The following is a 25,029-nucleotide window of genomic DNA, read 5'->3' on the forward strand; positions in this document are numbered from 1 at the left end:
GGGGAGGGAAATCCTCCGCTGGACGAGGACTACTTAAAGAGCTGGGGGGCGGGGGGGTGACGGAGTGGGAGGCTGTGATCGCAGTGCGCGTCCCCTTCTTTTTATTTCTGGCGATTCCTGCAAAGATTGTGGAAGTCTCCGAGGGGTTGAAAATGAGCCCCTCCAAGCGCGGGACTTGCGTACTTTGGGAGAAAGAGGGAAGCGAAAGAGACGCCGAGGGATGAGGTTGAGTTCAGTGATTCTTTTTAGCCTTGAAATAACAGGACATTATAAATTTGGAGAGTTTTGTTGCTACAGTGAAACGGTCAAGAGTCCTTGATTAAGGTATGAGTAAATCTTTTAGTAGTCGGGGGAACCCCACCCTCCACTAGTTTCAGTTAAGGTGCTTCCTGGGCTTCCAGTTAAGGTTTTTCCTGGGCTTCCGTATACTTCGTCTTGAGCGGTTGTCGTGAGTAGTTTCTGGTTACTTTTAAAAAATAATATGGAATTATATTTGGACCATCCTGTGCCTGCCGGTTCTCCCCTGCAACCATCCATCCATCGCGGTCTTCTCAGCCACCGCAGGTCTTCTAGATGGGAGGATTTCAGGGGAGAATTAGCGGCCAGGAAAGAGCTTGCAGTCAATCTTGCCGTGATGGAAGTGCCCAATACGCGCAAAGGCGCCATGTAAACTTCCAATGATTTCCAATTAATACAGCTCAAGAAGGAAGTAGCTTCCTCTTAAAGTCTGTACAAATTCTAACTGGTGGGATTGATTCGGGCCCTTTGGTCAGAGTTTTAGAAATCCGGAGCCTTATTAGAGGTCGATGGCAGTTAGGACTTTACTGAATCGCTTCACTGCTTTCTGGGGTTGTCCTGAGTTTTGTTAGAAAACTCAGGCTGGTGGTCCAGTTGTGTTTTGATAAGAAACCTCCCCACATCAATGAAGCAAAGGAGGGATACAGGTCCCTGTTATTGTGTCCTTCAGAGTAACTTGTTCTGTCCAAATGGGTATGAACTTGGGTATGAATAGGTGGCAATCATATGCTCATCCATGCCTGATTGCCTTTAGATCCATCTGCCAGTAACAGGACAGGAGGGCAAGTACAATAAAACTTTGCCCAAATGAAAAATGCTATTTAGCTGGGTGGATCTGAGGTGGTGCTAAGATGAGAAAGACACTTTTTGCATTGAAAAATTAAATATAAGCATGTTCTCCATGTTCTGATTAATCTTTTCTCCCTAATATCTGTGGAGATTCTCAATCCTTCAGGTCATGGTTGTCCCAAACGAGCTTTTCAAAAGGCACCTGGAGTTTTTTGGGTTTTCTTCCCTTGAAAACATTTCACTTCTCAACAAAGAAACTTCTTTAGTTCTGGCTGAACTGTTGGGAAAGGAAAGATTTTTATCCCAGAGAAAGTTGTATGTTTTTACTACCCTGCTCCCTGAACCCTTCTGACAATCTTCTTCAGTTTTATTGCATGCAAATATTATTTCACAAAGTGAGATTAAGGAGAAGGATCAGAATCTGCCTCCTTGATGTTAAGACATTAACTTTTCCTCACTTGTTTGTTTTTTTGTTTTGTTTTTTAATTTGATTTATATGCCGCCCTTCTCCGAAGACTCAGGGCGGCTTACAATGTGCTCAGCAATAGCCTTCATCCTTTTGTATATTTATACAAAGTCAGCTTATTGCCCCCACAACTGGGTCCTCAATTTACCTACCTTAGAAAGGATGGAAGGCTGAGTCAACCTTGAGCCTTGGCAAGATTCGAACCCTGCAATAATTGCAGGCAGCTGGTCTTAATAACCAGCTTAATAACAGGGTGCCTTAAACCCCTGTACTACCAAGGCTCTTTTTGTTTGCAGGTAATTTAGCTGTGGCAACACTTCCAGCAAGAATGGCCAGTGGAACCATAGTTCTCATTCCCTCTAATGGAGCAAACATGATCCAAACAGCCCCTGGATTGCCCAGTGTTGCTCTTCAGGCATCTGGAGCAACTCCATATCCTCAGTATGGAGCTCAGCAACTTCAAATTCCCACCAGTGCTCCTCAACAAGTCCCACAAAAGGGTCCTTCGGAGAGATTCTTCAATGCTGAGCCCAAAGTGCTTGGGGTACGCATGCGTTGCTTTGAAGTCCATTAAGATTTTATTGGTTATATAAAGACCTGTGAGCTCCATGTTGAAGTTAAGGAAGTTAGTTTGGCTATTGTCTGGCTCTGGAATATACTCTAGAAACCTCTTTTATTCCTGGTAGTTTCTTTTGTGTTTCTACAAAAAATTCTGACTCCGATATGAAGTTTCTTTTTCTTCCTTCCCTCTGAGAAGTGCAACTGTTGGGCATTTCTCCAGAAGAACCTGGTCGTAGATTGGCTGCAGCCCAAGTCAGTTGAAGTCTCTTTGTGCTTATGACAGTGATTAAGTTCCTGCCAAGGAGTCTGTAGTGAGAGAAATGACATTCCTCTCTCCAAGGCCCATCGTGATATTCTTGCAGTCCTTCTTCCTGACAAGAGCGGTGCCACTGTAGATCACTCAGAATCTAGATCATAATCTGGAGCAAACGCCTGGTACATAGTGACAATGGTGTCTCAAACTGTCCCTTCTCCCATTTGAGTTTTTAACCATAGGAAACCAGGCCTTGGTCAACAACTGCACTGGAAGCTTTAAAAGCCCCAAGACCTTTGAAGGACCTTTCAAAGATGGATAGAAAGTGATGCCTTTCCTGGGTTGCTAACAAATTAGCATGTTTGTCTTTCTCAGATTCAGTGAATGAAGCTGTCTTATTTTGTGTGTTTTCCTCCCATAGGCCGTCCAAATCATGATTGGTCTGACTCACATTGGCTTTGGGGCTGTCTCGTTTTGTCTCCTTCCTTCTTCCTATCTTCCCTTGTCTGCAATTGGAGGTTACCCCTTTTGGGGAGGGATATTGGTAAGTATGTGCACATTTTTGTTGAGTCATGTACCATGGTAGTAATGGCTAAAGAATACCTATAAAAGTCCTGTTTGCATTGGAGCCTGTCTGCCTTCTCCTGAGTGCCAGGTTTTATTTATTTATTTTTATTTTCTTTATTTTTATTTGTCAAGCATATATAAGATAACAGGTAAAAGTATAAACATAATTTGAATACATGAAAAGAGTAAGAGTAAAAGAGTAACATTAGAACAGGGACGGTAGGCATGCTGGTGCACTTATGCACACCCCTTACAGACCTCTTAGGAATGGGGTGAAGTCAACAGTAGACAGTCTAAAGTTAAAGTTTTGGGGGTTTGGGAAAGAAGGCGTCAGGTAGTGCATTCCAGGCATTGACCGCTATGTTACTGAAGTCATATTTTCTGCAATTGAGTTCGGAAGGGTTTACCTTAAGTTTGTATCTATTGTGTGCTCGTGTATTGTTGTGGTTGAAGCATAAGTAGTCATTGACAGGTAGGACATTGTGGCAGATAATTTTATGGACTATGCTTAGGTCATTTTCTGATAATTTCCCCCTTTTATTTCCAGTGGGCTACAATCATTTGTTTTTCTTTTCATTGTTTACAGAGCAGGGATCTGTATTCCAGCTTTGTTTCTCGGATGTGGTGAGGTTTCTTATCAGAACACAACTAGAGCATCAGCCTGGTTTAAAAAATAAATAAATATGGAGAACCCCAGAAAGAAGTGATACAGCAAAGTCCCAAATGCTATGGACATCTAGCGGCCCTCCGGATTTCTAAACCTTGATCCAATAGCCCAAATTAAGAACATAATTGGGATTTTTACATCCCTTAAGAGGAAGCTGCTTCTCTTTAATTAGAATAGAACTGGAAGGGACCTTGGAGGTCTTCTAGTCCAACCCCCTGCTCAAACAGGAGACCCTATACCATGTCAGACAAGTTCCAGTTTTTTTCTTTAAAATCTCCAGTGACGAAGCACCTACAACTTCTTTTTTTTTGTATTTTTATACACTGCTCAAAAAAATAAAGGGAACACAAAAATAAGACATCCTAGATCTGAATGAATGAAATATTCATAGTAAATACTTTGTTCATTACATAGTTGGATGTGCTGACAACAAAATCACACAACAATTATCAATGGAAATCAAATTTATCAACCCATGGAGGTCTGGATTTGGAGTTACACTCAAAATTAAAATGGAAAAAAACACTACAGGCTGATCCAACTTTGATGTAATGTCCTTAAAACAAGTCAAAATGAGGCTCAGTAGTGTGTGGCCTCCACGTGCCTGTATGACCTCCCTACAACGCCTGGGCATGCTCCTGATGAGGTGGTGGATGGTCTCCTGAGGGATCTCCTCACACCTGGACTAAAGCATCCCCCAACTCCTGGACAGTCTGTGGTGCAACGTGGCGTTGGTGGATGGAGTGAGACATGATGTCCCAGATGTGCCCAATTGGATTCAGGTCTGGGGAACGGGCGGGCCAGTCCATAGCATCAATGCCTTCATCTTGCAGGAACTGCTGTCACACTCCAGCCACATGAGGTCTAGCATTGTCGTGCATTAGGAGGAACCCAGGGCCAACCGCACCAGCATATGGTCTCACAAGGGGTCTGAGGATCTCATCTCGGTACCTAATGGCAGTCAGGCTACCTCTGGCAAGCACATGGAGGGCTGTGCAGCCCCCCAAAGAAATGCCACCCCACACCATTACTGACCCATTGCCAAACCAGTCATGCTGGAGGATGTTGCAGGCAGCAGAACGTTCTCCACGGCGTCTCCAGACCCTGTCACTTCTGTCACATGTGCTCAGTGCGAACCTGCTTTCATCTGTGAAGAGCACAGGGCGCCAGTGGCGAAGTTGCCAATCTTGGTGTTCTCTGGCAAATGCCAAACGTCCTGCATGGTGTTGGACTGTAAGCACAACCCCCACCACATATCACCCTCATGGAGTCTGTTTCTGACCGTTTGAGCAGCCACATGCACATTTGTGGCCCGCTGGAGGTCATTTTGCAGGGCTCTGGCAGTGCTCCTCCTGTCCGTCCTTGCACAAAGGCGGAGGTAGCGGTCCTGATGCTGGGTTGTTGCCCTCCTACGGCCTCCTCCATGTCTCCTGATATACTGGCCTGTCTCCTGGTAGCGCCTCCATGCTCTGGACACTACGCTGACAGACACAGCAAACCTTCTTGCCACAGCTCGCATTGATGTGCCGTCCTGGATGAGCTGCACTACCTGAGCCACTTGTGTGGGTTGTAAACTCCGTCTCATGCTACCACTAGAGTGACAGCACCGCCAGCATTCAAAAGTGACCAAACCATCAGCCAGAAAGCATAGGAACTGAGAAGTGGTCTGTGGTCACCGCCTGCAGAACCACTCCTTTATTGGGGATGTCTTGCTAACTGTCTACGCTTTCCACCTGTTGTCTATTACATTTGCACAACAGCATGTGAAATTGATTGTCAATCATCATTGCTACCTAATGGACAGTTTGATTTCACAGAAGTGTGATTGACTTGGAGTTACATTGTGTTGTTTAAGTGTTCCCTTTATTTTTTTGAGCAATGTATTTGAAAAGACAGTGCCATGTCAGGATAACAATGCAAATAAAGGAGAGGCAGAGAGAAATCAATGGTAAATCTTAACATACACTTACAACTTCTGAAGGCAAGCTTTTCCACTGGTTAATCGCCCTCACTGCTAGGAAGTTTCTCCTTAATTCCAGGTTGCTTCTCTCCTTGATTAGTTTCCACCCATTGTTTCTTGTCCTCCCTTTTGGTGCTTTGGAAAATAAATTGACCCCATCCTTTTTGTGGCAACCTCACAAATACTGGAATTCTGCTATTATGTCACCCTAGTCCTTCTTTTCTCTAAACTTGTTTTTAATCATGAAGTCATGTCCAGCCCATCGCAACCCCATGGACAACGCTCCTCCAGACCTTCCTGTCCTCTACCATCCGCCCCGAGTCCATTTAAGCTCATGCCGACTGCTTCAGTGACTCCATCCAGCCATCTCATTCTCTGCCATCCCCTTCTTTTGCCCTCAATCGTTCCCAGCATTAGGCTCTTCTCCAGTGAGTCCGTCCTTTTCATTAGGTGGCCAAAATATTTGAATTTCATCTTCATTTCTCTAGACTAGCCAATTCTTTTTTTTTAGATATATTTTTATTATTTACATATGAATATATTGACTACAGTATAATTGTCCTGGCATTCCACTTACCATAAAACAAAAGTAAAAAACAGAATAACATATATACTATTTTAAACAGTGCTAGTGTTGTACAATAGTTTCTGACCATCATATTCTAGTATGTCAACTTATCTATCATCCTAATACATTCCTATATCGATAATTAAAAATAATATCTCTTTCCATGTCCACCTAACCTGATTCTTTTGCATTCCAACTTCTACCTCGTGTTTCTAATCATTGATAGAATCTATTCCATGTTGAATAGTATTCTGTATCTCCTTTATCTTTTATTTTTAGCGTTAGTCTATCCATTTCCACACAATGTAATATCTTCCTTATCGTCTCATCCTCTGAAGGGGTGTTTTCATTCTTCCACTGCTGCGCATATAAATTCTTGCTGCGGTCAAGAGATGTAATATTAGATATATTGTCCCTTTGTCATAACCATCTGATATAATGCCTAACAGAAACAATTCTGGCTTAAAATCTATACGTTGTCTGATCATTTTTTCTAGCCATGTATGGATTTGTGTCCAAAATTTCCTTGCCTTTATGCAAGTCTACCACATGTGGTAATATGTGCCAAGTATTTGTTTACATTTCCAACAGTTTGGGGACATATTGTTAAACATTTTAGCCAATCTTGCCAGGGGCAGATGCCACCTATAGAACATTTTATAGAGGTTTTCCTTATATGATGTAGCCAATGTCAATTTCCGGTTTCTATCCCAAACCTTCTGCCTTTTATCCAAATCTATATTATATCTAAAGTTTTTGGCCCATACTATCATCGTTTCTTTAACTTGTTCTTCTTCCATTTTATAATTTAATAGATAATTGTCTAATATCCTGACCAATTCGTCATCAGTCCCCACTAATATCTTGTCCAATGTTGTTAGTTCTCTATAAAAACCCCATGTTTTCACATCTTTCACATAACACGATTGTATCTGCGGGTTCGACCAGCACTCTAATTCCACCCCTTGGTTTTTTAGTTCTAATCTGGTTTTCAATTCACCATTCTCATTTAATATATCTTTATAAGAAACAATTTTTTTCATATTTATAAGATTTGCTTCTAAGGTGAAGACCCATACTGGTATTTCCCTATAGTTTTGTTGTTTAATTTTGTCCCACACTGATAACAGTGTATTTCTTACATAATGTCTTTAGAAATATCAATGTGCCGTATTTCTCCCATACCAGAGAAACACATGCCACCCTAGTTGACATCTCTCTCTCAGTATCTCTCATCTCTCTGTATCCATCTGTATCACTCTCTCCTCTTTCTCTCATCTCTCTCATCTCTCTCTCCTCTCTCCTCTCTCTGTAACTCTCTCTCTATAACTCTCATATCTCTCTGAATCTCTCTCTCTCTCTCTCTCTCTCTCTCTCTCTCTCTCTCTCTCTCTCTCTTTCTCTCTCTCTCTCATCTTACGGGCCAGCCAGTGTCTTGGAGTGGAGAGGAAGTCGTGCATCTCCCAGTTGTGCAGCACCAACAAGGGCCGGAAGAAATACCCGCAAGATCCAATAAGAGATGAAGCTTCACTCCCACTCTGGAATATGGAGCAAATCTCCATCCCCCGCCCTTCCCTTCTCAGACCAGGTGAGGAGTGAGTGGGAGGGGAGGGTGAGGCGTGGGACTAGTCAGTGGTTGGTTCAGCTGACAGGAAGCCACAGCAGGGGGACAAAAGAGCTTTGGATTGCCGACACTGGATGCTTTGGCCCACCTGCGCTGCAAACTCCCCCTTGCCGCAAAAGCACCATTACCTTGTTATGGCCAGCAGGGGCTGCGCTAATCCTTGCACATTGCACCTCCTACAAAGTTGCAAGTTGCACATTCCTCCCTCTATGGTGGAGATTTCCAGACCCACCATGAGCTGCCTGGCCAGTCCCATATTTCAGAGCTCTAGTCACAGGAGTGGCCCTTTGGTCATCCCGGAGCAGCTCCTTCACCTGGGTGTGCCAGTACTGGTTGGTGACCAGTACTGCAAACTACTTATGCTGACTGCCAGCTGCCTGCAATTTGGCAGTTCAAATCTCACCAGGCTAAGGTTGACTCCGCCTTCCGTCCTTCCGGGATGGGTAAAATGAGGACCCAGATTGTTGGGGGCAATATGCTGACTCTGTAAACCGCTTAGAGAGGGCTGGAAAGCACTGTAAAGCAGCATATAAGTCTAAGTGCTATTGTTATAGTGTGTCAGCTAACTGGACCTGCCACACTCGCAGCTGATTATTATCCCATAGATTGAAACACCTGTCTAATTTCCCCTTGAAATGAATTGCTAGGAATTGAATTAAAGACTGCAAAGCCAATCATAATATAGGGAAGTTATCTTGGCATCTAGAAGAGATCTAAAAGAGATCTAAAAGAGATAACGGCAAGCTGCTTTTTAAAAAGATGACATCTGGGAATAGCGTAGCTCATGGAGGGGGAGGGAGGTCACAAGCCGTCTCCCCCTCTAAAACACTGATTATAACATTGAAGCGACCTGCCCTCCACACCCCTATAGACGTCCGTAGAACAGGCCAATACCAAATAGCAATAGGAGGCTCAAGACTCCAGAGGGCGCTCCCGTGTAACATACATCGTGAAAGAAGTGGGGGGACTCTCCAATAGAGCAGAAATGTATAGTAGGGAGGCGTCAACCCCAAAAAGCAAATGTTCAGTTTAAATCAGTGCAAAAGGAAACGTAATAGATTTACCCATCCTAACTTTGCCACTACACAGAGAGGATTTGATTTGGCATCTATTTATTGGCTAAACGATGCGGTCCAGATGTTTCGGCGGCCTCTGTGGTTTCCAGGGAGAGTTTCGCAAGGAGCGCAATCGGAGGCTGGGATTCAATCCCTCCAGCCTCCCCTTCAGGCCGCTGCGGCTTTGCCTGTTCAAGCGCAAAAAAGAGCAACCCGAAAGCTACAGAGAGCGCCGGTGGAGGGAAAGGAGGGGAAAAGAATCCTCCGCTGGACGAGGGCTACTTACGGGGGTGGGGGGGGGACATGGAGAGGCTGTGATCGCAATGCGCGTCCCCTTCTTTTTATTTCTGGCGATTCCTGCAAAGATTGGGGAAGCCTCCGAGGGGTTGAAAATGAGCCCCTCCAAGCGCGGGACTTGCGTACTTTGGGAGAAAGAGAGAAGCAAAAGAGACGCCGAGGGAGGAGGTTGAGTTCAGTCATTCGTTTTAGTCTGGGAATGACAGGACTTTATAAACTTGGACAGTTTCCCTCTCATCTCTGAACAAGCAGAAAGTTCCTGACCCCAAACTGTTATTTATTGCAACAATTAAAAGGTAAGAAAGATGTTTTTTTTCCTGGAGTCCTCGATTAAGCTCTGAGTAAATCCCTCCTTTTAGTAGACAGCGGAACTCCGCCCACCACTTTTCCCTGTTATCTTACTTTCGTTTTTCCTGAGGCTTCCGTGTGCTTCGTCTTGAGCGGTTGTCGTGAGTAGTTTCTCGTTAATTTTTTAAAAATTAATATGGAATTAATATGTGGACCGTCCCGTGCCTGCCGGTTGTCCCCTGCAGCCATCCACCCGCGGTCTTCTCAGCCACTGCAAGTCTTCTAGACGGGAGGATCTCAGGGGAGAATTAGCGGACAGGGAAGTTTGCCGTGGTGGAAGTGCCCAATACGCGCAAAGGCGCCGTGTAAACTTACAATGATTCAGTATTTGAAGTTCACCGTTTAAAGAGGAGGGTGGATGGGTCAGTTTTCGCTTAACGTTGACTTTCCATTAATACAGCTCAAGAAGGAAGTAGCTTCCTCTTAAAGTCTGTACAAATTCTAACTGGTGGGATTGATTCGGGCCCTTTGGTCAGAGTTTTAGAAATCCGGAGCCTTATTAGAGGTCGATGGCAGTTGGGACTTTACTGAATCGCTTCACTGCTTTCTGGGGTTGTCGGGAATTTTGTTAGAAAACTCAGGCGGTGGTCCAGTTGTGTTCTGATAAGAAACCTCCCCACATCAATGAAGCAAAGGTGGGATACAGATCCCGACTCTTGTGTCCTTCCCAGTAACTTATCTCCAAATCAGAATGTACTTGCTGGAAGGTGTCAATCAGCATGATCATCCAGCAAGTACAATAAAACCATGCCCAAATGAGAAATGACATTTGGCTTGGTGGATCTGAGGTGATACTAAGATGAGAAAGAGACCTTTTGCCTTGAAAAAGCTAATATAAGCATGTTCTCCATTTTTCTGATTAACCTTTTCTCGCTGATATCTATGGAGATGCTCAACCCTCTAGGCCTAGGGCAGGGGTGGGCAACTGTGGCCCTTTTACAACCTGTGGACTTTGACTCCCAGAATTCCTGAGCCAGCTTGCTCAGGAATTCTGGGAGTTGAAGTCCACAGGTTGTAAAAGGGCCACAGTTGCCTACCCCTGCTCTAGGGTAATGGTTGTCCCAAAAGGCAACTGGAGTATTTGGGGTTTTTTCCTTGAAAATGTTTTGCTTCTCAACCAAGAAGATTCTTTGGTTGTGGCTGAATGGTGGGGAAAGGAAGGATTTCTATCCCTGAGAAAGTTGTATGTTTTTACTACTGTGCTCCCTGAAGCCTTCTGGCAATCTTCTTCAGTTTTACAGCAGGCAAATGTTATCTCACAAAGTGAGATTAAGGACCAGAATCTGCCTCCTTGATGTTAAGACATTAACTTTTCCTCACTTGTTTGTTTGCAGGTAACTTAGTTGTGGCAACACTTCCAGCAAGAATGGCCAGTGAAACCACACTTTTCCTCCCCTCTAATGGAGCAAACATGATCCAAACAACTCCTGGATTTCCCAGTATTGCTCCTCAGGCATCTAGAGCAACTCCATATCCTCAGTATGGAACTCAGCAACTTGGAATTCCCACCAGTGCTCCTCAGCAAGTCCCACAAAAGGGTCCTTTGGAGAGGTTCTTCAATGCTGAGCCCAAAGTGCTTGGGGTACGCATGCATTGCTCTGTGCCTGTTTGACTCCATTAAGGTTTTAGAGCTATGTGGAGACCTGAGAGCCCCATGTTGAAGTCCTGGAACTTTGCTTGGTTCGAGAATATACTCCAGAAACCTCTGTTCTTCCTGGTAGATTCATTTGTGTTTCTACAAAATATATGCATTCTTTTGCTTTGCTCTTTAACTGAGAAAGTGGAGCTCAGCCAAGGTTTCAGCCAGATCTCTTTTTCTCCCTTCCCTCTGAGAAGTGCAACTGTTGGGCATTTCTCCAGAAGAACCTGGTCATGGATTGGCTCCAGCCCAAGCTGGTTGAAGTCACTTTGTGCTTATGACCATGATTAACTTCCTCCTGTAGAGGAGTCTGTAGTAAGAGGGTCAGTTTTCTCTTAAAGGCCCATCATGATATTCTTACAGACCTCCTTCCTGACAAAAGCAGTCCCACTGAGGGTCAAACTAGATCATAATCTGTAGTAAATGTCCAGTCCATAGTGACAATGGTGTCTCAATCTTTCCCTTCTCCCCATTTGGATTTGTCACCATAAGAAACCAGGCCTTGGGTCAACACCTGCACTGCAAGCTTAGAAACTCCCAACTCCTTTGAAGGACCTTTCAAAGATGGATAGAAAGTGATGCTTTTCCTGGGGTGCTAACAAATTAGAATATTTCTCTTGCTCAAATTAAGATAATCAATTCGTCTTATTTTGTGTGTTTTCCTTCCTTAGGCCATTCAGATCGTGATTGGGCTGATCCACATTGGCTTTGGGGCTATCTCATTTTGTCTCCTTTCTGCTAAGTATATTACCTTGTCTGGAATTGGAGGTTACCCCTTTTGGGGAGGAATAGTTGTAAGTATATGGAAATTCCTATTCAGCCATGCACCATGGTATTAATGATTACGGCATACATATAAAAGTCCTGTTTGCATGGGAATCTTCCTGGCTTCTCATGGGTGCCAGATTTTTCTGATATTTTTTTTCATTGATATTTCCAGTAGACAAAAATATTTTTGTTTCTTTTTTCATAGTTCATTTCTTCTGGATCACTGTGTGTATCAGCTGCGAACCGTCCAAATCGTGCTTTGGTGAGAAAGCTGTATAGCATTTTAATTTCTTTTCTGCTGTTTCTTCATAATCACTCATTAGCACTCTTTATATTTTCTATTGTCTTCAGATACTGCTCAGTCTTAAATCAACATTTGAGAATAGAAGCAAACTCAAAAGCCCCACCTACTTCCTTCTTTGATCAACTTTTGCTTCCAAGCTTTGCCTACCCCAACAGTAGAGAATGTTGAACCATCCAGAATTAGAGCCTCCCCTGGTCCCCATTTTGTGATGGGCTTCTTGCCAAGTTCCCTTCCTGATGTGCAACCTGCAACACTGCAGGTCCTATTAGTACCATTGCAAAAACGAGAGAAGCCAGAGAGAGTCAATGACCATGATGTGGGTGTTTGTTCTGCCAGAGCTTTCCTAGTTACTACTAGTAATAGTAATTAGTAGTAATATAAATAATAGTAATGGTGCTAGTCCTGAGCAAAAGTGTCTTCTTGAGTTCTCTAGTCTTGAACCAAACCTCCCACATGCCGCCGCCTCCTTCTCCTTCTCCTCCTCCATCTTGACGGGGTCCAGTTTCAGAAGTATTCCTACCTGAAAGCAACATTAGAAAGAAGCCAGTGTATTAGGAGTAAAAGTATGGAATACGTGTGGGAATCCCTCTGGGAATCAAAGAGAGAGCTGATGGTAGCCCTCCTGCATTGCATTCTTTCCCTCTGTCTCTCTTTGGTTTAAAGTGTATTCATAGCAACATAGAAATGTTTTTGTCCTGTAAAGGAACATTCTGTGAATTCAAGAGAAGAAAAACATCCATCTTAATGGAAAAACACGACATTCCTGAAAGGAATGAACTGAAAAGAGAGGAATTTTTAAATTTTTAGTACTCTCACTACTGGCTCCAAGGGTTTCTCTATTCCCACCTCTCTTGTTGCCTCTCTGTAATGTTGCATAGGTTAACATTTAATGCTTAGAGTTTGTCATGTCCTGGAATAAACTGTGGGATTTCTTTAACCAAAATGTTAAGGATGAATAATCCTTACCAGTTTTCCTGTCACTGTTACCCACCTGGCCTTCGATGGAGGCTGACATCTAGAAAGAGAAAGAAGGGATTTGACAGAAAAGCCCTCAAATGAATTGTGGCAGTTGCCTTTCCATTGTGGAAAACTCTGTTATTGCTGCTGTTTGATTCCTATGATCTTTGTGGATGTTGTCTGGTTCCACCACAGACTGGTTATGTGCAGTGGTGGGATTCAAATAATTTAACAACAGGCTTTGTGGGCGTGGCTAAGTGACCATGTGACTGGGTGGGTGTGGTTAAGTGACCATGTGACTGGGTGGGTGTGGTTAAGTGACTATGTGACTGGGTGGGTGTGGCTAAGTGATCATGTGACTGGGCGGGCGTGGCTAGGTGGCCATGTGACTGGGTGGGCGTGGCCAACTCGACATCATTTCTTTTCCCCAATTACTGTTTTAAATATAAAAAAGATATACCAAAAGGTTGTTTATTCATAAGTATTTAATACTTAAGAATAAGAAGTACACAGAACTAGATTTTGTTACGAGTTTTACAATATGAATGAAAAACTATACAAACCATTCAAGTTTTACAATATGAATAAAAACTATTTATTCAAAACCATACAAGTTTTACAATATGAATAAAAACTATTTATTCAAAACTATACAAGTTTTACAATATGAATCAAAACTATACATAGCTACACCAGTTTTATAAAATAAATAAATAAATTTAAAATTAAACAAGGGGGCACCTGGCTGTGTTTACCTTTTCTGCTGCTGGAGCAGTTGGAGGCAGTCCGAGGTGGGCGTTTGGACCTGCTGCAGGGCAAGGTGATATAACCAGGATAGGTAGGCTGTTGCTGCCCAGGTGGGAGGTGGGCGCAGGCCTACAGGGCTGGCTGCAAGGTGAAGCAATGGGGTGGGGTAGGTCAGGGGTCTGCAACTTTAAACACTCAACCTAGAGGGAAAATTGGCCCAAATAGTATCTATTCTAGTCATGAGTCTGAACATAGTTGTCATTGAAACAGGAATGGCTCAAAGGGCAGGGTGTGGAGCATAAATGTTGTTCCTGGCAGATAAGGCCTTGTTCCACCAAGCCGCTACTTACTCAGCAATAGCAGAATAGTAATGGAAAACTGTTTAAGAGGAAATGTAGCTATTGTCAGCTCTGTGACTTTTACATTAGATTTTCTGATATCATAGCAGTAAGCTAATTCCTACTCCAAAAAAACCAGTTTTACTGTAGCTGATTTTTATCTCCGATTTTCCATATTTTCCCCCAAGGCCAATGGAAAATTATCTTTTTATTACAGTCCATTATTGAAGATCTAAAGGGTTTTTTCACAAAATGAAGTTTGGATAATTATGATGTCCACATTAGGCAGATACATTTTTACATGGCTGCCCCATGCAGTTTTCTTATGCACCTTATTCAAGTACTCAACTTATGACCATTCATTTAATGACCATTTAAAGTTATGACGGCATTGAAGAATGTGAATTCACTTACAACCTTCCCAGGAGACCTCTGGCAAGCAAAGTCAATAGGAGAAGCCAGATTTGCTTAATGACCATGGTGATTTATTTAACAACTTCTGCAAAAAAAGTCATAAAATCAGGTGCTACAAACTTAACAACCACAATGCTTAGTCATGGACATTATGGTCCCAATGCTGGTTGTAAATCAAGGATTGCCTGTATATTCACCTTTCCTTGCTTACTTTTATGATGTATTCTGTATTGAAAGAAAATAAGCTCTTCTGTTGTTTGTGCCTGAAGCACCATCTCTATAGAGTATCTGTGAGGATTTGCAAAATGTTTCAAGTTCTCATGTGAGTAAAGTTAAAAATAATTTGTAAATAGTGTCCCCTTATTGTTCAAAATGTCCTTTTTAACAGTAGACATCTGGTAGCCCCTTTTCAGAGTAACAAAAAACTCATCCCGCCTTTTAACTTAATCCATACAGTATATCTGCCCTATTCAGCTGTTCCAATGGAACAGCTCTGCAACCAGAGGTTCTGGAATGCATTGAAGCTGTTCTACAGTGCAGCTCTTATGATGACAGTAAATTTGGTTTAAATAAACTGCAGAAAAAAAGGGGTAGATCCACCATTTTTTAGAATACTGCCACATACTCTAAAAGTAGAATAATTTAAAGCAATGGAAATCAACCACACGTTCATCGCAAGCTCAGTCTTGCTTTTAAAAGCATATTGTCTGTGGAATGTATTCCTACCAAGTTTATCCTTGAAAAATATTTGTTCAGAAGAATAGGTAACATGGTAACCTTGCTTTTACAGAAAACTCTGGAGCTTACAAATAGCTTCTTCAGAACATATCTGGCAATATTTTAGGTAACAAAATGGGCAACAGGTAGAAAACGCCTTTTAGTGTCTGACAAAACAGGGAATAGTGTTATGTCTTTTTTTCTTCAATCTAGCTATGATCAGTTCTCAGTATACAACTATATAATGCCAACATTACCACAACAGTGTTAAGAGTGTGCAACAAGTTGCCAACACCGCCCCTTCTGCCTTGCCGAGTCTCTGCTTCTGCCGACGACCCTTCCTTTCCCGAGGGGGTCCGGGAGTTTGGTGCTTGGCACTGGCACCACCCGTGACAGGGGAGCAACCTCCCCACGACCACAGCAAGACACGCACCTGCACGACTTCACTTTGACCCATACTCGGAGCTTAGCCTCAACGTCACGTGCCGTCCAATCAGGACCGGCCAGTAAGTTTTTTCGGGAGCTGCTCTCGGCAGCATTAGAATTTGCTGAGAAGACCCAGGAGAAGCGTTCGATCGGCCCCTCCGCGACTGGATGGGGTAGGGTAGCTGGCGGCCGCATGGCCAACGAGGCTTGGGTGGAGGAAGCCAGTGAGGCACTTGGGTGGAGGAAGCCTCCAACCAAGCGCCTCGCAGGCTTCCTCCACCATCCACCCAAGCGCCTCGCCGGCTACCCCCACCGTCCACCCAAGCGCCTCGCCGGCTACCCCCACCCGAGCGCCTCGCCGGCTACCCCCACCGTCCACCCAAGCGCCTTGTCGGCTACCCCCACCTGAGTGCCTCGCCAGCTTTCTCACCCAAGCGCCTTAATGGCTACCCCCACCCAAGCACCTCGCCGGCTATCCCCCACCCAAGCGCCTCGCCAGCTACCCCCACCCAAGCGCCTCACCGGCTTCCTCCAACCAAGCACCTCGCCGGCTACCCCCACCGTCCACCCGTTTACCTTGGGTGGAGGTAAATGGTGAGGCGCTTGGGTGGACGTAGCCGGCGAGGCGCTTGGGTGGAGGTAAACGGCAAGGCGCTTGCTTGGAGGTAAACGGCGAGGCACTTGGGTGGGGGTAGCCGGCGAGGCTCTTGCTTGGAGGTAAACGGCAAGGCGCTTTTGTGGGGGTAGGCGGCGACACGCTTGGGTGGAGGTAAACGGCAAGGCGCTTGGGTGGAGGTAAATGGTGAGGCGCTTGCTTGGAGGTAAACGGTGAGGTGCTTGGGTGGGGGTAGCCGGCGAGGCGCTTGGGTGGATGGTGGGGGTAGCCGGCGTGGCCAACGAGGCTTGGGTGGGGCTACCTCCACCCAAGCGCCTTGCTGGTTACCCCCACCATGGAGATCACGAATCAAAAAAAAGCCAAAATATAATTTTATTATCCTGTCCAGTTCACCAAGATTCTGCTCCTACATTTTTAAAAAGGGTAGGCTGTGGCCGGTAGCCGGGTGGCCACAGGTCGACCACCTTTCCCAGCCCCGCTTCCCCGAGGGCAGCACTCGGCTGTACTTGCCTGTTCTGCTGCTGGAGCGGTCGGGGCAGTCCGAGGTGGGTGTTCGGGAACAGAGTGAGAGGCCGCCGCGGGCAAAGGTAGGAAAGCAGGCTGGGCCACGTGGTTGAGAGGAGCCAAAGACGAAAAGAAGCTATGCCTCGGTGTGTCACAAAGGCAAGCTTTGCAACACAGCGAGGGAGGCTAATAAATAGTGGCGGGGCGGGGTGAGGGGTGGGCGCCAGGTGGGCCAGCAATTTAACTAACGGTTCGGTGTGCTGCCTGGCCAATAAATAGTGGTGGGGCAGGGTGAGGGGCGGGTGAGCCAGCAATCTAAAAAAAAAAATTGCAAAAGAACACCGAACCGTTTGTTAAATTGCTGGCTCGCTCGCCCCATTTATTGGCAATAAATAGTAGTGCGCAGGGGCGGGGCAAGGGGCGGGGCGAGCCAGCAATTTAACAAAGGGTTCGGCCGAACCCCCTAGAACCGGCAGAATCCCACCACTGGTTATGTGGCATTAAGCACCCACATAGATTGAATTTTGTCACTGTTTTTACTAGCTAATTGTTTTAATGCTTTGCATAAACCTATGCTGTAACATAGTGACACCGTAACTGTAATTTCTCTCTTTCTGGTGTATTGCTGTTTCAGGTGAAATCTAGTGTAGGACTGAACATCACAAGTGCTGTAATGGCATTAACTGGTATCATCCTGTACCTATGTGAGCTGATCTTCAATCGTGGTTTTATAAGAAATTACCATCGATATGACAATGATAGTTTACTTGTAAGTAAAACAATCTGGTCTTAAATTTTGGCTTCATGTGCAGAATTCTAAAGGAGAATATATATACAGGAAATATACCCCAAATCCTTTGAGCTTTGTTTGAAAATCTTTTCTTCAATAGGTCTAAGTCACAAAAACACAAGTGCTATTTCATTTGAATGCTTTTTAAAATATATTTGTTCAATCAGGGGAATCAATCTTCTGGTCATTGAGGTACAAAGTGAGTAGGACTTTGTAAATTTCTTCTTTCTTTTCCAGTTTATTTATTTGGTGGGGAGGGTTTTTTTTTAAAAAAGTATGTCTAAATGTGTTTTATACATATTATTTGACACTGTCTCTGTACAGTGTAAAAAAATGGTTGTTTTACAGTAGGGCTTAGGTAGTGAAAAACAAAGAGTGCTCTGACTAGATGGTGGCCTCAACAGCTGTCTAAAAGGATGCAAATGACCAGCTGTCTGCAAGGAGTATAAATCCTTCCATTCCCCACCATCCAGTCAGAGCTGAAGAAGCTTCTTGGATGAGAAGCGAAACTTCTCCACAGGAAAACAAGGAAGTCCAGTTGTGTCTTGGAAAAGCACCTTTGGGACAACCATGGCCTGGATGACTGAGAATCTCCCTAGACTCTCTCCTCCATTACTTCTCTCCAGGCAGCAGGAAAACAGGCCCTCTATGTTTCCTATTGGGAAATGGACGGCAAGCAAATTACATCTAATTATTTCAACAGTGAGAATACTTCCCTTTAGAATATTGTAAAACATAAGAGATGCTAATGTTCCCTGATGCATTTTTCTCAGATCACAAAGGCTGTACAGGTAGTCTTTACAATTAATTTACAATTATTCAATTTACAATTATATATTTACTGACCAATGTTTTAATGGCACTCAAAAAAAATTATGACCGCTCCTTGCATTTACAACCGTTGCAGCGTCCCCAGAGTCACATGATCAAAATTGGGGGAGTTGGCTACTAGCAATTTATTTAGGACAGTTGCAGCATCCCCTTTGCGATTTTCCCAGCCAGCTTCTGATCAGCAAAGGCAGCGGGGTTGGGGAAGGTGGATTCACTTAACAACCGTATGAGTCTCTTAACTGCACTGATTTGCTTATCAACAGTGGCAGAAAAGGTAGAATTACTCATGACTCAGTTAACAATCACTTTCTTTAGCAGTGGAAAATCTCGTCCCAATTGTGGTTCTAAATCGAGGACTACCTGTACAGTGTCTTTGTTTTTCCCAATACAATTGTTCCTCCCAGTGTTTCTCAAGGAAGCAGCTGAGAGTCCCTTTTAATGGTTTAGCACATTCAGTAAAATAAAATACATACCATTGCATTAATTTCCCAGCAGATTAAAGCTATCTTTCCACATGTCTACAGAGTGTTGGTTATGGCCTCTCCAGTGTGTTGCTCTTGTTCAGCCTGCTGGAATTTTGCATCGCTGTTTCACTGGCTCATTTCGGCTGCCAGGCAACTTGCTGTAGGGATGACCAGGTAACTATTTGATACTTTGATACTAGCTTTAGCAGTTCTCATTGTTAAAGAATGTAAAGAAGATTGTCCACTTTTCTTCTTTATATTTGCACTTCACCTAACCTGACCTTTTGCTTGTTTCTTTGCTATTACCCTGACCAGTAGGTGAGATTGGCTACTCAGGGTACCCAATAAGCTTTATAACTAGGAGAGGTTTGAATTCTGATCCAACACCCTGTGATTTGCTTCTGCATATGATTAATAAGAGCCTTGGTGGCGCAGCAGACTAATGCACTGTTAAGTAACACCAGCTGCCTGCAATTATTGAAAGTTCAAATCTCACCAGGCTCAAGGTTGACTCAGCCTTCCATACTTTCGAGGTAGGTAAAATGAGGAGCCGGTTTGTGGGGGCAATAAGCTGACTTTGTGTAAAAAAGTACACCACTTTTGGGGGGGGCGAAGGCCCTACTAAGCAGGTATATACAAAAGTATGAAGGCTATTGCTTAATGCATTGTAAGCCGCCTTGAGTCTCCGGAAAAGGGCGGCATATAAATCAAACCAATAAAATAAATAAATAAATAAATAAATAAATAATAAGATGGAAATTTTTCCCAGCTTCTGTTTGGCTAGAGAGTGAATGTCATGAATATAACACAGTTTGTGTAGTCTCTTTATAATTCAGTGATGCAGAAGTTGATGTCTCCATTTTCGAGAACTCAATTCTAAATATTGTTACTTTAGTGTGTAACTACATTAATTTAAAGTATCTGTCACTTGATCACATTTTCCCACAATGCTACCATTTTTTTAAAAATAACATTATTTTTAAACCTCAGACAACAGCTGAATACATGACTACCATATGCTGCCTAAGGTCTCCAAATATAGATGTGATAATAAAGAGATTCTAACAGCACTATTATAAAGGCCTTTGAAAAAATCCATTGGAAACAATTGAATTACCAACCACGTACCCACATTCTGAATTGGCAAGTTTGGTGATGGGTGGGAAAGCCATGCCCGTCCCTTGTTCGGCAGAAATGACGATTAGCTTCCTTTTGTACCAATGAGAAACATACTCTCAACCTTTCAGAAATGCTTTAGATCAGGGATGGCAAACCTTTTCTGCGCTGAGTGCCCAAACCAGAATGTGCTTGTGTGTGTGTGCAGGCACGCGTGTGCGCCACAGTTCCAGAGACCCGAAGACCAGCTGGCTCTGGCACGCACGAAGACCCGCTGGCCAGCACTCATGTGCGTGTCGGAAACCCAAAGACCAGGTGGCTGACGCATGCATGTGCACCGACCAACTGATCTTTGGGTTTCCGGTGCTCCAGCACTCGCAAAGACTAGCTGGCCGGTGCACATGCTCACCAGGGCTCTGTGCGCCACCTCTGGCATGCATGCCACAGGTTCACCATCACGGCTTTAGATTAATTTGAGAGGGAGAAAATGGGACAGAAGAAAGACTGAAGGGGGTAAATATGATTGGACCTGACAAAACAGAAGAACTCTAAAAATATTGTAAGCAGCTAAACCAGCATACAGAGATGCCTCTCTTGGGGTCCATGGTGCTCTCTACTTTGGTTCTTTTCTCGCAGATGTTTCATTACTCAAACTAGGTAACACCACCAGTTTTATTAGTTGGGTAATAAAACATCTGCGAAAAAACAACCAAGCTCAGGATCCCCTTATTTCAATCAAGGTCCCCTTATTTCAGCCCTGAGCTCCAAAAATTTTTCTTTATTGTTACCTGTATCAGTTCATAGCACTGCCGATTGAATCCATTATAGAAACCAAAAAAAATAACCTCCTCTGGAGGGAAATGCATCTTCTTCGGGCCTTGAAATTGTTGAAATAAGTTAATAATCTGAGAGCATTTGTGAATAAATCATAAGTTTGTTTGTTTGTTTATTTATTTGGTCCTCAATTAAACTAGACCCTAGATTTGCAACAATATGAATACAGAAACATAAAATATAAGCAATGTAAAACTGCAATAAAAACTAAAGTACAAAATAAAACCAGTCCTCAAAGGTCCTCAGAAGAAGCCAGTTGACTTCTCTTACCACTCACCACTTTCCAGAGGACCATCTCAGTTGGTACCAACTTTATTTCAGAAGGTCATCTATTCCATACAGGGAACACTCAGTGGGGTGGGGTGGAGGGGTTTGTTTTCCTGTCGGACCTGTTGATTGGTAGGAGGGAGATCCTGAGCAGACATTCTCTGAATGTTGGCATAAAGCTGGCAGATTTGATCAGCCAAAGTTACTTAAATGCCCACCATTTGCCTGTTAATTTATAGTTTTAAAGAATTCTCTATCAGGACTTTGAGCTATCAAGGATTTCAGCCTGTTGGTGAGACTGCCAGCATCACAGTTAAAAACACACAACTGGAGAATCTATTCCTCCCACCTAGAGTAACAGATGTGTCCCTGCGTATTTTTTTGTATTAATTATTCTTTTCTGTTACAGCCAACGGTGCTTCTTGTGCCTTACCAAGTCATCGGAGGTGAAGAAGTCGCAGATGAACCAAATCCTCCTCCTTCACCACCGACTTACGATAACATGGTTACCAAATCTCAGTAAAACAAGAACACAAGGAAGAAAATCTGAAAATGGTTGGCAACAGAGGTTTCAGGAGAAGCAATCCCATGACCATTTTTTAAAAGTCTGTTGTAACTTTGAATGGTTAAATAACCAGTTATAAGTTGAGAACTACCTGTAATAGTGATTTCATAATGACTGTGAAGAAAAACAGCTACTAAAATTAAAACATGTAATTGATACAATACAGGTAGTTCTTGATTTACGACTGCAATTTGGACCAGAAGATCCATTGCTAAGCGAGGCACTTAAGGTAATTGTGCCTTATTTATGGCCTTTTTTGCCATCGTTGTTAAGTGAATTGTTCTGGTTGTTCAGTGACTCATGTGGTCCTTAAATGAATCTGGTTTCCCACATTGACTTTTAAAAAGCCAACTGGGAAGGTCATAAATAATAATCCCCCACCGTAGCATGCTGTCATACATACATACATGCTGGTTGCCAAGCATCTTCAGTTTTGATCCCATGACCATGGGGAGGCTGCTACCTGTGACTTTTTTTCAAGTCTGTTGTGAATTTGAATGGTCACTAAATGACCAGTTGTAAATTGAGAACTACCTGTAATAGTAGTTGCACAATCACTGTGATCTCAAAACAGAAGAAGTTTGCATATAACTAAAATATTCCATATTGTTAGGGCACTTAAGCTGATGAAAACATAGATTCCATGCAAATTGCTATTTTTTATTTTTTATTTTACTATCATCCCATCTCCAACATGGGAAGCTGTAAACACATTCATTAGCTGTATCCTTGAAGGGTTTACAGTTGTGTAAACATCCACTTTCAAAATCAAAGCCATTCATACTTTTAGGGAGGGTATATTTAAGATGTGGGCAACTATGATCCCTTTGCTACCTGTGGATTCTGACTCCTGAGCCTGCAGGGCTGATTCAGGTATTCTTGGAGTTGAAGTCTGCAGTTCCTAAAGGTGCCAGAGTTGCCCATCCCTGGTACTGTATATGCTCCAAGAGACTCAATTGGAATGCAGGGAAGATTCATGGCTTCCTTATCCATAATTATACAGTATGGTGAAAATTTTGACTCCTGCAATGATTTTACAGGTGTACAAAATGTACATTTGCACAGTTTTTGAGGTTTAAATTGATAGGCAGTATCCTGCATATAATCTAGCTCAGTTGAACTGATCTCACTCTTACTTCCTTTCTTTGATGAATCTGCATACAGATGGGAAGTTGAACAACTAGCCTCAAACTTGTAGAAATGATACTAAATTTTAGGAGAAGCCCTCCTATTCTACCACCTCATACTAGACAACATAGCATGTTTCCCCAAAAATAAAACCCGGTCATATTTTCTTTTTTGCGCTCCGAAAGAAGCGCTAGGCCTTATTTTTCAGGGCATGTCTTAATTTTTTTCCCCATGTACCAGTATGAGGTGGGGGTGATCTGTCCCATATCCTCTGAAGCGGCTTACCGAATGGTCGCAGCAAGCCATCCCATCCATGCATACAGCTGCCTCCGTGAGGCTGCTCCGGCCGCTGCCTCCAGCAAGCGTGGCTCCTTCTGCAGATGATTGCAGCCACAAAAACAGCAGGAGGCCGAATGATGCGCCCCATGCGCCTTGCACAAACTTACTGAAGGGTCACAGCAGGACATCCCATCTACGCATACAGCTGTCTTATGGTGACTGCTCCAGCCGCTTCTGCAACTGATTGCAGCCTTATGCCTTGCACAGAGTTTTTGAAGAGTTCCATAGCAGCAGCCATCCACAATTTTTTATCATTATTTTATCTTATATATTGTATCTTAAATTAATTATATTAATTACATTGTTTTATTTAGTATCCTAGTTTGATTTGTGTTGATTGCTTATTTAGTATCCTATAAGTATAGGATACTTAGAATCATAAGTATCTTATGATTTACGATGAACGTATTTTATGATTATGATCATGATTTATCACTTCTTGTGTGTATGTACAATGAGAGCTTATGCACCAGAGACAAATTCCTTGTGTGTCCAATCAGACTTGGCCAATAAAAAATTCTATTCTTTTCTGTTGTTCTGTGCTGGGCTGTTTTGTTCTATTCCTAATTCAACTGGAGTCCCGCCCCTTTTCTTTGGACAAATAAACCATTGGAGCCAGACCAGTGGTGAAATGTAAAATTTGTTACTACCGGTTCTATGGAGATGGCTTGGTTGGTGGGGGGGATGTGACTGGGTGGGCGTGACCAATTTTTTTTTTAACTTTTAAAACCATTTTTTCTACAACCTCTTCGGCCGAAAAGGTTGTAGAAAAAATGCTTTTAAAAGCCTCTGACGATCCCAACTGAGCCACGTGATCAGCAGAGGCTTTTTAAAAAACTTTTAAAAGCATTTTTTTCGGCTGAAGAGGTTGTAGAAAAAATGCTTTTAAAAATAAAAAAAAAGCCTCTGATGATTGCGCGGCTCAGCTGGGCAATGGAGGGAGGGCAGGGATTTTTGTTACCGGTTCCCCGAACCACCTGCCATTGCTACAGGATCAGGCGATCTGGTCTGAATCGGGAGGATTTCACCCTGAGCCAGACTTATTATTCTCTTTCAGCTCAGCTTTCCCAGATTTAAATTACAAAAGGCAGAGAGATTCAAGACCACTTCTGGGATGCACTTATGTTGTCTAAAAGATCCTCTGTGGAGGATCTCTGTGGATGACACTTTCCGAGAGGATGATTTATGTTGATTCCTCAATGTGCTTGAATAGGGATAGAGGTAAGAACCTATATCTTAACCAGTGCCACCCCACCCTGTAGTACAATAAAGCGGATGGAAGAAGACGGGGGATTGGAAGAAGACAAAAACTGATACTCAAGGCTTCCAGTAAGATTTTCTAAAGCTTTGGTCCTAGGATATGAGGCTTGTATCACAGATACAACTTGGTGCTTTGCTTCGGTGTCAAAATATTTGGATAGCTTTTCCCCTTGTAGTATAATGGTGCAGGGTGAATCTTCTGAGCAAGAGAGAAATTTGCTAAATAAAGATAAAGTTCAAACATTTTGCTTGATGAGTTTATAGGCCCCATAGACAGCAACATAAAGAGCACCTACTAAAACTATACTTACTGAGTTAGACTCAGAGGTTTAATAGCAATGTAGTTATACCGAGAGTCTTTCTTTGGCAGCCACACTTGGAATTGTCAATCATTAAGCAAAGTGGTTTCCAAGTGAAACCACTATTGTGTTTATGTTCTTCAGCTTTCCTTTGCTTTACCGACCCTTAACGGCCGTAAATGTGAGGCTTGGTTGCTTTTCCATCATTGGTGTAATTGTGAACTCTTTTTTAATTAAGGTTTTTTCTTATTTTT

General features: G+C 43.2%; 2 protein-coding genes across 4 annotated transcripts in view; both read left to right on the plus strand.

Annotated features, from left to right (window-relative positions):
- The window catches only part of LOC148116527 (membrane-spanning 4-domains subfamily A member 8-like), a 21,269-nt gene extending 19,295 nt beyond the window's left edge, over nucleotides 1–1,974 (plus strand). The window contains exon 7 of the mRNA XM_087881505.1: nucleotides 1,849–1,974. Coding sequence (XP_087737631.1) covers nucleotides 1,849–1,857 — 9 coding nt within the window. The 3' untranslated portion in view covers nucleotides 1,858–1,974. The remainder of the gene's footprint in view (nucleotides 1–1,848) is intronic.
- Nucleotides 1,881–23,746, plus strand: LOC148116528 (membrane-spanning 4-domains subfamily A member 8-like). Of its 3 annotated transcripts, XM_087881500.1 has the most exons (7): nucleotides 8,940–9,400; nucleotides 10,787–11,034; nucleotides 11,763–11,885; nucleotides 12,065–12,121; nucleotides 17,517–17,651; nucleotides 19,028–19,141; nucleotides 21,594–23,746. In XM_087881500.1, the coding sequence occupies exons 2-7, from the start codon at nucleotides 10,819–10,821 to the stop codon at nucleotides 21,705–21,707; spliced, it is 759 nt and encodes a 252-aa protein (XP_087737626.1). In that variant the 5' UTR covers nucleotides 8,940–9,400; nucleotides 10,787–10,818; the 3' UTR covers nucleotides 21,708–23,746. The 3 variants fall into 3 exon arrangements, with proteins under 3 accessions (XP_087737628.1, XP_087737626.1, XP_087737627.1); XM_087881502.1 differs by lacking the exons at nucleotides 8,940–9,400; nucleotides 10,787–11,034; nucleotides 11,763–11,885 and adding exons at nucleotides 1,881–2,096; nucleotides 2,788–2,910 and having other exon boundaries at nucleotides 21,594–22,399; XM_087881501.1 differs by lacking the exon at nucleotides 8,940–9,400 and having other exon boundaries at nucleotides 10,695–11,034; nucleotides 21,594–22,399.
- The last annotated feature ends 1,283 nt before the right edge of the window (nucleotides 23,747–25,029 follow it).

This window comes from Pantherophis guttatus, chromosome 1 (genome assembly GCF_059756535.1).
Source record: "Pantherophis guttatus breed Tessera chromosome 1, ASM5975653v1, whole genome shotgun sequence".
Taxonomy (NCBI): Eukaryota; Metazoa; Chordata; class Lepidosauria; order Squamata; family Colubridae; genus Pantherophis; species Pantherophis guttatus.